Source organism: Zosterops lateralis, assembly GCF_965231275.1.
Source record: "Zosterops lateralis genome assembly, chromosome: 8".
In the NCBI taxonomy this organism is placed as follows: Eukaryota; Metazoa; Chordata; class Aves; order Passeriformes; family Zosteropidae; genus Zosterops; species Zosterops lateralis.
The window spans coordinates 245,364-259,077 of record NC_139768.1 but is presented as its reverse complement, the minus strand read 5'-3'; the positions used below and the strand labels follow the sequence as shown (position 1 = coordinate 259,077).

At 41.9% G+C, this 13,714-nt stretch overlaps 1 protein-coding gene across 5 annotated transcripts in view; it reads left to right on the top strand.

Annotated features, from left to right (window-relative positions):
- PHYHIPL (phytanoyl-CoA 2-hydroxylase interacting protein like) overlaps positions 1–13,714 on the top strand; it is a gene marked incomplete at its 5' end in the record, with an annotated part of 124,012 nt that overhangs the window by 107,054 nt on the left and 3,244 nt on the right. For all 5 annotated transcript variants that reach the window (XM_083866562.1, XM_083866563.1, XM_083866564.1 and 2 more), the window contains 3 exons: positions 6,223–6,419; positions 11,252–11,426; positions 12,353–12,470. In XM_083866562.1, the coding sequence (XP_083722688.1) occupies positions 6,255–6,419; positions 11,252–11,426; positions 12,353–12,470 (458 nt within the window). The remainder of the gene's footprint in view (positions 1–6,222; positions 6,420–11,251; positions 11,427–12,352; positions 12,471–13,714) is intronic.

The following is a 13,714-nucleotide window of genomic DNA, read 5'->3' as shown; positions in this document are numbered from 1 at the left end:
TGGCTTCTGTGACCTCCCCATCTAATCTCTGTGGAGAATTATATTCCTCCAGGGCAGGTTAATTGTGAGAGTTACCTGTAGATATTCAGATTATCCCACCTGGGAAACTGCCTCCCTTCACTGGGTGCAAGTGAGCCCCAGGAGACTCACTGCCCAAGGGGGATGTTCTCTGTCACTATGTTTGTCTTGGCATAGTCCAAGTATTAGTGGTTTCCACAGTAGTCTGAAAAATTCATATATATATATATTTATATAGTGTACATTATATATTCATATTGTACAGTATGAATGCAATAGTGTACATAGTGTACATTATATATTCATAGTGTGCATTATAAAGTCATATATCTATATTATGTACATTCTATATTTATATTATATATGAGAATTGTACCTAAACATCATTTCAAGTCATAGGCATAAAATCTTTTTAAGAGTAGCCTTTGCTTTTGGATTAGCTGATGCATATTTTGTATCAAAATTATTCCTGGTGTAATTCAACATATCTATGGTCTTATCACAGGAGTGAATATTGTTGGCTCTTTTCTTGTTGCTGTTTCTGCTGTCATATTTAAGAAATATTTGGGGTTTATTATTAACTTAGAAGGAATACATATGGCCCAGCAAATCCACTGCTGAGAATCAAGTATCTATGCCAGAATTTATATTCCACAGAAATGTTATAATGTGATATTTAATTTCTGCTTACTGATTATAGTAACCTTCTCTGTAAGGACACAGTTAATTTCCCATTGAGCACAATGTTGCATTCAGTGCCTGCTGAGAGAAGGAGCGGTAAAGCAAAGCCCTGATAGCACAGCCATGTTCCAAAATCTGCCCGGGCTCGTCTGTGCGCTGCTGCTGGAATCGGGTTTGCCACACCTGTGCCGGGTACTGCCGCCGCTGTTGGTGGAGCTCACGGGTCTGGGGAAATCCCACCTGCTCTTGTTCAAGGGCAATTGAGCGTCTGGCCTGGCTCGGGGCTGCAGCTCCTGGTGCAACCCGGGCCCGGGGCAGGGCTGCCCCTCCGGCCGGGGACACGGGAGAGCCCGCAGGGCTTCGGGCCCGGTGAGTGCGGGCACCGAGAGAGCAGGACCTGCGAACTGGGAACCGGGAGAGCCCGCAGGGCTTCGGGCCCGGGGACTGCGGGCACCGGGAGAGCGGGAACTGCGAACTGGGAACTGGGAGAGCCCGCAGGGCTTCGGGCCCGGGGACTGCGGGCACCGGGAGAGCGGGAACTGGGAACTGGGAACTGGGAACTGGGAGAGCCCGCAGGGCTTCGGGCCCGGGGACTGCGGGCACCGAGAGAGCGGGCTTGGAGAGAGCAGGACCTGGGAACTGGGAACTGGGAGCCTGCACATCCCTCGCTGGCAGTGGCAGGAGTGAGAGATTGGGCTGCTGCTGATCTCAGTCACGGCACCACTTGTGGAGTACATTCATCCTCCGTGTGAGGAGGAGGAAGAATCAAGCCCTTTGTAAGGGGCTGAGACAATTTTTTCGGCACAGAAAACAGCAATCCAGAGATTGCTCAGTGTTCTGTTTATGTGGGCACCCTCGGGGGGGCATTCCCAGCTGGAGAAGGTGCCAGCACCGGAGGCAGAGTCCAGTTGTGTTCTCTTTGGTTTGCATGTGGAGTATTCCTGCTGAAGCCAATGTCCTAGATTAGCAGGAAACAGGTAAATTAAGCTGTTAAAACCAAGTAATAAGAGAGTCTGAATGTACATGCACATTTCAAAAACACTCAGTATAGATATACATGTTATAGTTAAGTAATGTTTTATTTTTGAAACTATTTTTAAAAAGTTTTGGACACAGTGCATATTTCTTACTAGAAAATGCTACAGATACTAGATACTACAACAGCAGTATCAGACAGTGGGGAGGAAATGAGGAGAAGGTTTAGAGGGGTTTATCCCTCTAACAGGATTTCTAGGGTCAGGCATTCTCTCTTTATCTAATTTAGGAATTAGTTTTACAAGGATACTTATTTAGAAAATATTCCTAAATATGCTTATATAAGTATAAAATCTGTACTGGAGGTAGTTTACTAGGATTCTGGGGGAGAGACAGAGATACTTAAGAGTCTGAGACTCTTCACTCATACTTTTGAAAATAGACACAAAGAGGCACATGAAAAGAGGCACAAACAAAACATAAACATTACTTCTGTGGTTATGGATAAAAAATTGAGCTTTGAAATAGAATAGCTATCCTAGAGAAGTGCACTTACATAGCCTAGCAAATAACAGCCTTGATTTAATAATTTTTGAATGTTGTTGCATTTGTATTTGCTCTGTGGGATTTCACTGTCTCTCTTGAACAAGGTGTTGCCATGAACACTGAAATGCTGGTATTCAGGTTAATTATTTTGTTGGTGGGGACGTATTGTCCTGGCTCTGTAAAACAATTCTATATAGCCAACAGTTGAACAGGGAGCCATTCATTCCAAGCACAGGGGAAAAATATGAGACTGCATTTTTGCTTAGTTAAATTTAAAGTAGCAGCTAATATGTAATTTCCTGGCACTTCCCTGTTATTTTTTGATGGTTATACGGAATGAAGTTTTCTCCATTCTGTTGAATTATTGCAGAAATTAAATACGTTCTCAGTGAATTGGAGAATTCAGTCTCAATTACAGCACTGAAATATTGTCAGTCTATATCAGATTTCTGAAATTACAATATTTTACCTCTGTAGATCTGATACATAACCTATCAGCTGAATTATCAAGACAAGAAAAGGTAGAAACTTTTGTATTTCAGAAGGCGTAAAGGTTTCTCTGTTCATGTTATGGGAGTTCCTGTTTGTAAATGAGTTGTTCAGTTGTTGGCATTCACATCTAATAAGAGGATTTCTTATGTCATGGTACCTGTGTGCTCTTAAGACATTGATCCCCTCTCATCAAACATTTCTACTTCAAAATACCATAGCTAATATCTCTCATTGTATTGAAAATATTAACTTGAGAAAACCACATTCTGATTTCCCCAGTGCATGCATTTTAAAATCTGAATAAGGTGAGATTTAAAAAAAAAAAATGTGATTTGTATTATAAAATTCTGTTTGGCTTTTAGCGTGTTTATTACATGTGCTGTTGGTATCTGTATGTATATAAACCTGATCTTTCAGGGTCTCAGAAATTGCTTCTCATCCTCATCTACACATATTTTGATTTCCAGATATTTTCCCAGAATGCATTACAAATCTAGCATTAGCTTTTAATTCTGTACTTTGTGAGTACAGTTCTCACCTTGCATATTTCTGGCTCATGAACCTGAGTCACGTTTCCCTCATGACATTCCTGGCTTTTCATGGAGCTGACCCCTCACAGCAGAAACGGCAGGAGTTAATGTCTGGTGTGTATTCCCAGAGACCAGCACTTGGTGCAGCCTCCTCTGCGTGACTGCAGCGCCATGAGTGGAATCATCACTGTGGAGGGGTATTGTGGGGACACAGGAGTGGCCTCAGCATGGCTCCACTGGCTGTGGGATATTCCCTGCTCATTCAGTGCCTTCTGGATGTCTCACCCACCATTAAAAAATTGCAGCAACCGAGAGGCTGCTCTGAGCTGCTTGAGTGCAGACAGATATGGTTTGGGTGAACAGAACCATCACCACTGAATCTGGGCTTCCTTTTTTGCAGCAAACTTTCAGTCCTGGGAAAAAGGCCAGTGTTAGAGGGGGAGATGCTTCAGCAGCTTGGCATGTTAGGTGTGCTTAGATTTCTTTGTTGTCTTTATGCTTCCCCTAAAATACGTGCATTGTGTCATCTGGTTTTCTATCTAACCACCCTACCCCTGACCCCAGCACCATGGCTTTCCAGGTCACAGAGATGTAGGAGCAGCAATGTTGGGGCCCTGCTGGGATGGCCTTGATGGGCCTTTTCCAGCCCCAGTTTCCCTGAAGGAGCAGGCTCTTTGACCCTAACCCCTACCCTAACCCTAAAAATTATCTGGAGATTTTCTGCTTGACATTTACTTAAAGCTATTTATTCATTTCAAAAGCAAAGAAATTAAAAGGAATATACAGATATCTGAAGATGTGTGCCAGATATTAATACCGAGAAACACACAGAAAATGATAGCTATTTCCAGAAGCACTTTTGCTCTTGGCCATTGGTGTTCTCCAAAATGTTTCTTTCTCTCTGTTACTTTTTGTCAATGGTCATTACTGTTTTGCAGGTGTCCTGAGGCTTAAACCACCTTGGCTGTTGGTATCGTGGCTCAGGCCCTGGGTATGGAAATACAGAAGCCCATTTTTAGGCAAATAATTTTGGCATTAAGATATTGTGGATTTATGGCTTGGGTTTCCTGGCTGCATGTCTGTTCAGGATGTTATCGGGTGTTCGGTGTGCTGGGGTCTCAGTCTGCCCCGCTCTCCAGCCCTGAGAACCTCAGCAGCCACACTCCCTCTACAAAACACGGAGCCTTGCTCTTGGAAGAGCCGATCACACAAAGCCTTTTCAGTGTACCTGGCAGAGCTTTCAGTCATCTCTCAAATACAAATTGCTTGTAAAAGAAAGCAGTGCCATTTCCTCCCTGCTGGTTTTCTGAAATGTCATGTTGGGAAAAGCACTTACCACGTCTTTCATATGAAGGGAAAGCTTTCAGTAATGACTGATATCTCCGAGTCTGTTGCAGCCAGTGCAGCTGTTGAAAATGTCATTGTGTAGGGCACAAATAGGGGGGCATTTTGAGCAAGACTGTGCACTAACTGATTTCGGTATTAGTTGAAAAAGAAAAAAAAGAAAAGAAAAGAAGCAATAGAATGTTTGAAGAATAGAATAGACAACCTTTTGGATGTAAATGCATAAAATAAAACAAAAATAGAAAAATAGTTTTATTAGTTCTTGAACTCATCAGTAAAAATACATTATTCACAATACTAGCTGGAGATCTATGAATTTTGCAGACTCTGTGATTGAATTTCACATATCTATGAGCAGAATTTTGAACAATCAGGCCAACAGTAATATTCCTGCATTAAAGTGCTGGAATAATTCTTTGGCAGAGTATGTAGAGAGGCTGAAATGTCCCTAATGTTTTACAAGTAAAAGTTTTACTTTTATTACTGCCCAAACACCTCTGAGTTCAGTTTTTTATCATTTTTAGCAGTTATGACAAAAGTATAAACATTATCTTTTTCTATATTTAGATGTGACTATGAATAATTCTGACAATCCATTGCCTCACATCCCTGCAGGAGTTTTCCATCTTCCTCATCTGGCCAGAATTTGGGAGCTTTCCTCTATTTCTCATAGAGACATTAGTTTTTTGTTTTCTCTTGGTTCTATCTGTCTTTATCTATGTTCAATTTTCATTTTTTCTGTTCTCATTCTTTAGTTCTTTTACATCATATAGATTTTTTCCTTTTTTACCCAGCATTTTTTCTCAGCTTCCCATTTTGTTGGTTTTTTTAATTTGTTCACTTTTGACTTGGTCTTATGTAAATAAGTGCAAGAACACCTAACATTTCTGAGTTCTAATGTTCACAGAATGCTGAACTATAAAGTTGCCTTGGGAGCTAAGGGAAGACCTAAATTTAGAACCAGATTCTTTTTGGGGTCAGTGGTCATTTGTTCATCTCCCATATCTACTTAGAAAAGAACCTCCCAAGAAAACTGCGGGGTCTCAGCTGGGAAAACAGAAAGAATAAAGAGCAGAAAATGAAGTTTGCTTGTGTGTCCGTTTTGCTGTGGCTCATCAAAGTGTTAATTGTTTCATTTCAAAGGAGTTGCTGTTTCAAATGTGTGCATATATATGTGCACATGCATCCACCATCTCTAAAGCTTGCAGAGATTGGCTGTGCTTTGTGCTTGAAAAAGGGTTTAAGGATGAATATGATTTCTGCTTGTGTTTATGTTGCTGACAGGTATGGATAAGGGCCATCATGTGAACTGTGGGCATTTCTGGCTTCTTAACTGAACCTTGGAGCACCTGATAGCTTCAGATGGTTTGTCCTGTCAGCCTGCAAACTCTCACAGCAGTGCTGCCAGCCACTGTGCACCGTATTATTAGTGCTTATTCACCTGAGGAAATTGATCCCTTTCCAGGGCTTTCCATCACTGACATCCAGACTTGAGTAACTGTACCCCACTGGCTCCTGGGGACTCCCCCTGAGCCTGTGTGAAAGGCTCTTCAGGGATGTGCTTGTTGTACTGGAGCACACATAACAGCCATCAAGTGGGTCCTTCACTGAACAAACTGTGCTTCTTTTCTTGCAGGGAATAAATCACAAGATAGTGGGATTGCAGAGATGGAGGAGCTTCCAGTCCCACACAACATCAAAATAAGTAACATCACATGTGATTCCTTCAAGATTTCTTGGGACATGGATTCTAAATCCAAGGATCGCATTACTCATTACTTCATCGATCTCAACAAGAAAGAAAACAAGAATTCCAACAAATTCAAACACAAGGTAATTTTCATTTAAAAATCAAGGCACAAATACTTGATTTTAAATAGAGGAATCTCTGTGTTTTATTAAACTTTCAAAGCAAGGCCATGGGAAACAGGTATTGGATATCCAGCAGAGGTGAGTTTTGATAAATCTGATGGAATTTTGGTTTACTCAAAGTACCTTCTCTGTCTCCAGCCTATGTGCATGTACATACAAATACATTTGTTCCACAGAGAACTGCACATCACCTTTTCTGTTTCATTTGAAAGCATTTTTTGAACCTGTACAATGTAGTGCAAGACTGCCATTTTTATTCCTGACTATTTCTTTATCATTATTGACAAAATGTGTGTATTCTCTGCCTGTCCTTGTTCAGTGACAGACTCCTGAGAGCAACACATACCATTTCAGCAGAAGAGCCACAAATTCTAATGCACTTCAGGAAGGCTTCCAGCAATTTTAGTTTGCAGCACTCAGCACTGTGACCTGAATATTCATCTGGCCTCTTTCCTCAAGCCTCCAGTACAGGAACATATTGAAGGCATTGCGGGGTCTGTACTTAACAAATCCAGCAAAATCTGCTTTGACCTCAGAACAGCTGAAATACTGAGATGTCTAGAGAAACAAGGAATGAGATCGAACATTCTCCAAATTTAAAAATAATGTTGGCATTATCTAAAAGATAAGGTTTGCCAAGGCACAAATAACCATCCAAACAAATGTAAGGGCTGTAATTATCTCAGCACCTAAATAACTGTTGGTTTCTAAGCCAGTGGGATAAACAAAAAATATTCCCACCAATTTCTCTGAGGCTTTTTATTGTTAAGAGTATTTTTCATGAGATTTCTGATAATGGTAGGTGTATAATTTTCTTATTTTACCTTTTGTTGTTGTTGTTGTTTTTTGGTTAGAGGTAACATATGCTCTTAAGAGTAACAAAAAAATCACTTACTGTGGCTTGAAATTGAGAATTTTACGTTTGGCCAGGGTGTTGCAGTTGCTAGGAACAGCGTGTGAAACACTACTAAACCTAATGTTAAAATTGGCATGTATTATGCCCCATTTTTAATTGTAATAGCAAATATAGTAGGGTACTTTTGGTTTTTTCTTGCTCTTACTAATTTTGGACTGACTGCCTTTGAAATGAAATTCCCATTTTACACTGCAGGACTAAATATGCTCTCTAAAGTGGGATGAATTCTTTCTAATTTCATTTATTTTATTATTCTGCATGTTTTTTCATGCATGTGCAAATGGCTGTATACTTGGAACATTTATTTTTGTGAAAAGGAGAGCCATCCCAGTAGAGCCAACACCACATACACTTCAGAATCTTTATCACAGTGATGAGACTAGACTCAAAATGGAGAGAGGGGAAAGGATAGTGGTAGTATAATAAAGATAAGCTATTAGATTTATTTTGTGTTTCTCAACAATTCCCTAGCTTTTTACTGTGCAGTAGTGTTTAGTCAAAGGACAAAAGTAATTGGTTTTGTAAGAATGGGAGGCTAAAGTCCATCAATTGAAATGATGAATAATTTTGATATCTTGTCAGAATTAACTAAAAATTGCTTGCTACTTGTGAGGGCATTGTCTCATCTTTCCCAACAGCTACTAATTTTGTTAGTGACTTGGTTAAGATTTTTTTTGGTGTAATTTTTTGATGGTTTTATTCCCAAGCCTGAATGACAGAGATCCAGAGAGCAGAGAGGGCAGACAATAATAAAGCACAGACTGAATATTCCAACTCTGTGCCAGAGCACTTGGGTGTTCATGTTCATGCATCTTTAGTACTAAGGAATTTTTAACACACCTCCTAGAAGGCACTTTGGTTGCTAATTGAAGTGCTCAGATTCCAAATGTGTAGCCCAGGTGTGTTCCAGACAAGCACCTCCCTCCCTCCAAGGTCAGCCCCCAGCTGAAGCTCTGCAGCAGGAGCCCAGAGCCAGCAGCTGCAGCACCCAGGGCTGAGTCCTCACAGCAGGGAACTGACTTGCTAACAAAGCTTTTGCATAAAGGAGAAGGATGGCACTGCCTTTTCTCCTAGCAGAGCTGTCCAGAGGGAGAAGAGTGAGCCCTACTGCTTAGACATGAAAAACAGCTTTGGGGTTCACTCCTAGGAGTCATCCAGCACCCTGAGGACACCTGTGCAAAGAGAATTCCTCCTTCCTTAGCCTGCAGGTAGGGGAAAGCACTACAAGTGCCCATCTCTCTCACTGGTGATAATGCAAAGGACCAGCTCGTTTTCTAACTTACAGAATTAAGTATCAGTTTGCTCAGATGGCTGTGAGTTACTTGGGATATAGACTTAACCTGATAGATCCATGCTGCACCTCAGGAAAGGGAGCTAATTGTTTTCTTGTACTGGGAGACCATCCATGAATGATTCATTCTTCCAATACTCTTTCTGTTGGTAAATATATATTCAGCATACTTAGGGTGCATAAAGTTTTATTATTTTTGACTATTGTAATAATTTCTGTGAAGGAGAAGGTTAGTATTGGTAGCAGCGTGCAAAGACTAGAATTGTAATAAGATTCTATCTTCTTTTCAATTTATTTTACATACCTCTTCACTTTTTTAAAATATGGAAATATGATTACTCTCATATAATAAAAAAATACTCAAATATTTAGCAAAACTGGAACTAGAATCTGGGTGTGGTGATTTCCCACAATGTGCTCTATGAGACAATCTGGCAAAGGGAAGGTAACATGAAATGGGAGAAAGCTGAAGACTGAAAGCTGCTTCTTTTCCCAAAATGTAGAGTAGAGTGACTCATACACCTTGCTGCTTAGTTATTCAAAGCTTCCAGGCTGTTCTTAGAAATTATTGCCATCTAAGGTACCTTTAGAGTTGTCTGGTGAGTGCTGGTAGTGGAGCAGCCATCTGCCACTCCAGAACCCTGGCTCTCCTTGAGCTCGCACAGTACCTGCTGTACCTGCTTTGCCCTTCTTTGGTGGCTCTGCCAGGAATGAGAGATGAAAGGGAGAAGTAGAGAATTCCCAGAGGAACCTCAATGTGAACATTTCCTCTGTATTGTGGCCTCTAAATTAAATGGTGTTTGCTTAGAAAAAATCCAGCAGATTAGATTTGTGAGAAGCATCACATCTGCCCCTCCTGTCCAGCTGTGCAAGACATAAACCCCTCTGTGTAATGTGGTGGTGTGCCCCTTTCTTTTAACTTTTTTTTTTTCTTTTTGGTCGTCTCCCCATTTTTTGGTATGGTTGATATGGTTGAAAGAGGTAGAGGTTGCTGATCCACAGCTGGAAGGTAAAGCTTTGACACCTGGGGGCAGCAACAAGGCTTTTAATGTTACATGAAAGCTGACAAAATTAATAGGGAAAAAGAGTGGGCGTAAAGGCTCACTGGGGCATGAGCACAGAGATCTGACCCAGGTGAAAGCTGTTTTTACCACAACCCAAGGAGAGGTGACAGGAACACCAATGATGTTAACTGTGGCACCTGCTGACTGCATTAGCAGCAGCAGACTCAGTCCAGTGGGATGCATTGCAGGCTGGTAGCTTTAAATGTCATTTGGTGTTTGGGTTGTTTTTCTTTTTAATTTTTCTCTATATATTATTAATTGTAGCTTGTACAACTGTCTCCCTTTCAGATAAAGTTTTAATCCAACTATTATTTGATTTAAATGAGAATTGGGAAACGACAAATAATAACAACAAAATTTTACCCTAGGTTATCACTCAATTACATCAATTCTTGTAAAATCACAAGCTGCTAATTTTACAGTTTCTTACTACAGAAACTGAAGAAAAAATTTTATTGATAGGAAAACAAAAGGAAAAAGATCCTTTTCCATAATAGAAGACAAGGAAAAAAAATCCTGCAGATCTTGATTAGAGGTTATGACCAGAAGATATCTCCCTTCTATTCCTTTTTTTCCGTAAAGGATTGCTGTGCTAGTATTTATAGGTAGATGATTGTGGAGTAATATTTATAGATGAACTGTTGAGGATGTCATTTAAAGTGTCCACTTTTCACATGGCAGCCATCTTACTATTCTGTTATTACTGGTGAATATTCAACAATAAATATCTCCCATTCTATCACAGGTCCTCAGGTACACTGCAGAGAACGATTCACCTCCCACAGTTACAGCATAAACTGTCCTGTCCTGTCCTTTGGTGGTCTGTACCAAAGTCTTTGGTGCTGTAGAAATCAAGTATCTCAACTACAACAAGCAGCTATATTTCTTGGTTGCTCATTGGGGCTACAATATACCAGAAGAGCAAATCAGAGGATCTGAAGGGGCAGTGGAGGGAAAAGCAGTGATAGGCACAAGTTGTTTGGCTTCTTCTGGCCATTCCTGTACAGAAGGGTATTTTTGAAAGATGTGAACCAGCCATAGTTACTCTGCAATGTGTTTCATTTTCTCTGTTGAAATTTAGTTTGGAAGATAGCAGCAGCAGTGTAGCTGAACTGACTGAGAGCAGGAGGAATTTTGTTTGATTACATTGGCCGAAAGAAATTGGTGAGAGGACAAGAAGCTCTTAAAATACTTTTGTTCTCAGTTTTGCATATGTAAGCGCATATGGCCCTAGTCTGAATTATATATTTGGGCTATATATAATAGTATTACTCTGCAGTCACTTGGAACAAATAATTAATTGACACATGCAAGTTATCCCCATGTCTCTTAGAACAGGCTCACACCACTGTCCTCTGCCACTGCTCACTTTGCTGCACCAACAAACTGTGGGAAGTAACTGGAGTTTGCAGAGAAGAGCCAGGGGTTGGGGACCGCACAGCAAAAGCAGAGAAGGGAAGGGTGGCAGAGCGGTTTGGTTCAGTGCTGACCGGTGTGTGGTTGTGCCCTGTTGTCCCCCCAGGATGTCCCCACCAAGCTGGTGGCCAAGGCCGTTCCCCTGCCCATGACGGTGCGCGGGCACTGGTTCCTGAGCCCGCGCACGGAGTACACGGTGGCCGTGCAGACGGCCTCCAAGCAGGTGGACGGCGACTACGTCGTCTCCGAGTGGAGTGAAATCATCGAGTTCTGCACCGCAGGTAACTGTCCCACAGCCCGGAGTCAATTACTGCTGCCTCTGCTGCCAGACTGGGCTGGTCACCTGCCAGTGCTGACTGTGCCTTAGTCACCCTTGGAAACTGCAATTTAAACTTGAGGCTTTGTGTGTGCTGAGGTTTGGCACGTTAAGCAGATGCAGCTGGACCTCCTTTTTCTTGTGCAGTAGCTTAGCTGTCCCAAAGTGCTGTGCCTGGCACCAGTGCCAGGCTAGGAAAGGGCCACCTGTGTGCCTGTCGCTGGCTACCAGCACCTGTGGGGAAAAGGTAGAATGGCAGCTCCCTCACAGCTTAAGACATTGTGCTGCTCTGCCTTCTCTGCATGCTGCAAAGCCTCAGCACCCTCAACACCCCATCTCAAGAGTCACTTTAGCCTGTCTTTGTTTTATAAGGCTTCCTTCAGATGTTCATGACCTGCTGTCACTGTGCATGCCCGTGTGAAAGCTGAAGACTGAGGAAAGTACACTATGAATCCCCTGTTGGTTGGGAAACCATTTTAGCTGTGTCCTAAGCAAGCTCTGTTAGTTCTGTCATTAGTTGTTGGCTCACAGCCAGGTGTATTATAGCAAAGCTTATCAACTGATAGGAGCCAGAGGGCAGTCCTGAGCTCCTCTGCCGTCCTGAGCTGCACTGCAGTCCCAAACACAGGGAAACCAGCCCTAACATAGGAAATTCTGAGCTGAAAGTTGCTGTAGGCCTGCAGAATCTTCATGAGGAGGGAGTGGGGAGAGTCACGAATGCCTGCTCTTGCCATTTGATTTGCTTGTTGCCACTGTTGAAAACTGGGGCATGATGTGTTGTATATTACCAAGACTCTGTTCCCAGTTTTCAGTCTGCATGTGTCTGTGGCTTTTGGAGAGTGGTGTGGTTTTTCCTGCCCCCCGTACTAGCAGTTTGTCTTTCCTTTCCAGATTATTCAAAAGTTCACCTAACACAGCTATTGGAAAAAGCTGAAGTGATTGCAGGCCGTATGCTGAAACTGTCTGTTTTTTATCGGAATCAGCACAGAGAATACTTTGATTACATCAGGTAAGAAACTAAACATATACAAAGTCCTTTATCAAATTAAAAGAGTAATGAAAATAAGTAGAGACAGCTGTGCTAAAGGTACAGCAGATTGTCTGTATGCTTTATAGCCTGTTCAGAGGAAGGCAGAGAATCAAATACAACTCGTTTCTTTCACCCTGCTTAACTCAGCACTTCCATTAGGCAATAAAAGTCTGTGTTTTGAAGCAGAAGCTGAGGTGCTCACAGGGCCTCCAGCTAGATTTAAGCATCTGTAATCATAATGGAGAGTTTAGTAGCCAAATTTTTCCATTGTACTAAGAAATTAAGAGTAAGGTGACTGAGAGTAGTAGTGTAGAACAGTGTGCATAGACATTTGCCTGCATGTAAGAGCTCCATCTCAAATATTTGCTCTCCATGTACAACCATCCCATTTCCATGCCCAAATGCAGTTATACAGACTCTGCAATCAGAATGTTAATTTATAGACCATGTGGGGAGGCAGAGGGCATGATGTTCAGACAATGCTATGACACCATGCTTCAGCTGGAATGAAAAACTAGGATGGCTGGAGGTAGGTTCCCTGTTCCATTGGAGACCTAGTGTGCCCTCCACACATGGTTGGAGCGTCAGTACAAGAGAAAAGCAGACGTTTTGATGGAAGGAGTCAAAGCTCATATGCTGAGTGAGCAGGAACAGCCACACAGAGTAACCTTCTCCTGTTAGAAGAACATGGATGAGAGGTAAGCAGTGTGCTGAAAGGCTGCAGCACTGACTGTGCTTCTTTAATATTCATCAGTAGATGGGGCTCCCAGTGGGCTACATAACTTCAGTTTTATGTGTGTCACACAAGTACCTGCCTAGAATGGAAAGTTTTTAAAACAAGGCAATCCAGCTTCAAAGAACAGACTCCACCACACTTGGAAACATTCCCACTTTGTAGTCACGGGTATCTGATTCATTCCAAGAGTGTATTGAATATTGCAGAGCATAGGCTTGCTCTTCCCCATCTGTGTTTTGGAAGGATTGTTTTATTGCACACAGGGACAGAGCTACAAAACTCAGTGGAGACAGAGAATAAATTGCAGTTGTTGAGGCTCTTTGAGGCCCTCATAAACCACTGCTGTCATCCTGGGCTGGATACCACAGAAGGGAAATGCCTGTGCTGTTCTGATCCTCATGTTGCTTTGTTTTCAGCTATGTAATCATAGTGCATCTGCCTTTGTGTTCATTAGTGTTGAAAATTGCCACTGAGGTGCATTTATAGC